Source organism: Penaeus monodon, chromosome 25 (genome assembly GCF_015228065.2).
Source record: "Penaeus monodon isolate SGIC_2016 chromosome 25, NSTDA_Pmon_1, whole genome shotgun sequence".
NCBI lineage: Eukaryota > Metazoa > Arthropoda > Malacostraca > Decapoda > Penaeidae > Penaeus > Penaeus monodon.
The window spans coordinates 10,182,745-10,183,159 of NC_051410.1; the positions used below are offsets into that span (position 1 = coordinate 10,182,745).

The window sequence follows — 415 nt, forward strand, 5'->3', positions numbered from 1 at the left end:
GGGGCTTCAGCAAATATTACATCTCCTACGGCAATAATTCCACCTGGAGCCTCGTTAACATGTGGACAGGAGACACGGTCGCTTCCTATTTCACTTACAACGGGGGACTGCCTTTGGGTACTCACAACTGGACGACAACCACCAACTACGACATTTGTGAGAAGCCTGAAAGTACGTCGGTGGTTGTAGTGATGATAATGATGAGGATAGTAGTAGTGATAGTGATGAGGATATGGTTAGTTATCTGTAATGTAATATTAGCTTTTTGTGTTGATAATTTTGATAACGGGTATTGGTTCCTTCCCGGTAATGATGACAAAATATCCGATATTTATTTGTTCCGTGAAATGCTACCAGTTCATGGGCATAGCAGTTCCTAAATATTTGATATGCCCCCCCCCCCAAAAAAAAAAAA

General features: G+C 41.7%; 1 protein-coding gene across 1 annotated transcript in view; it reads left to right on the forward strand.

Moving 5' to 3' along the window:
• Positions 1-415, forward strand: part of LOC119589524 — a 46,835-nt gene that overhangs the window by 42,734 nt on the left and 3,686 nt on the right. Inside the window, 1 exon segment of the mRNA XM_037938125.1 lies at positions 2-171. Coding sequence (XP_037794053.1) covers positions 2-171 — 170 coding nt within the window.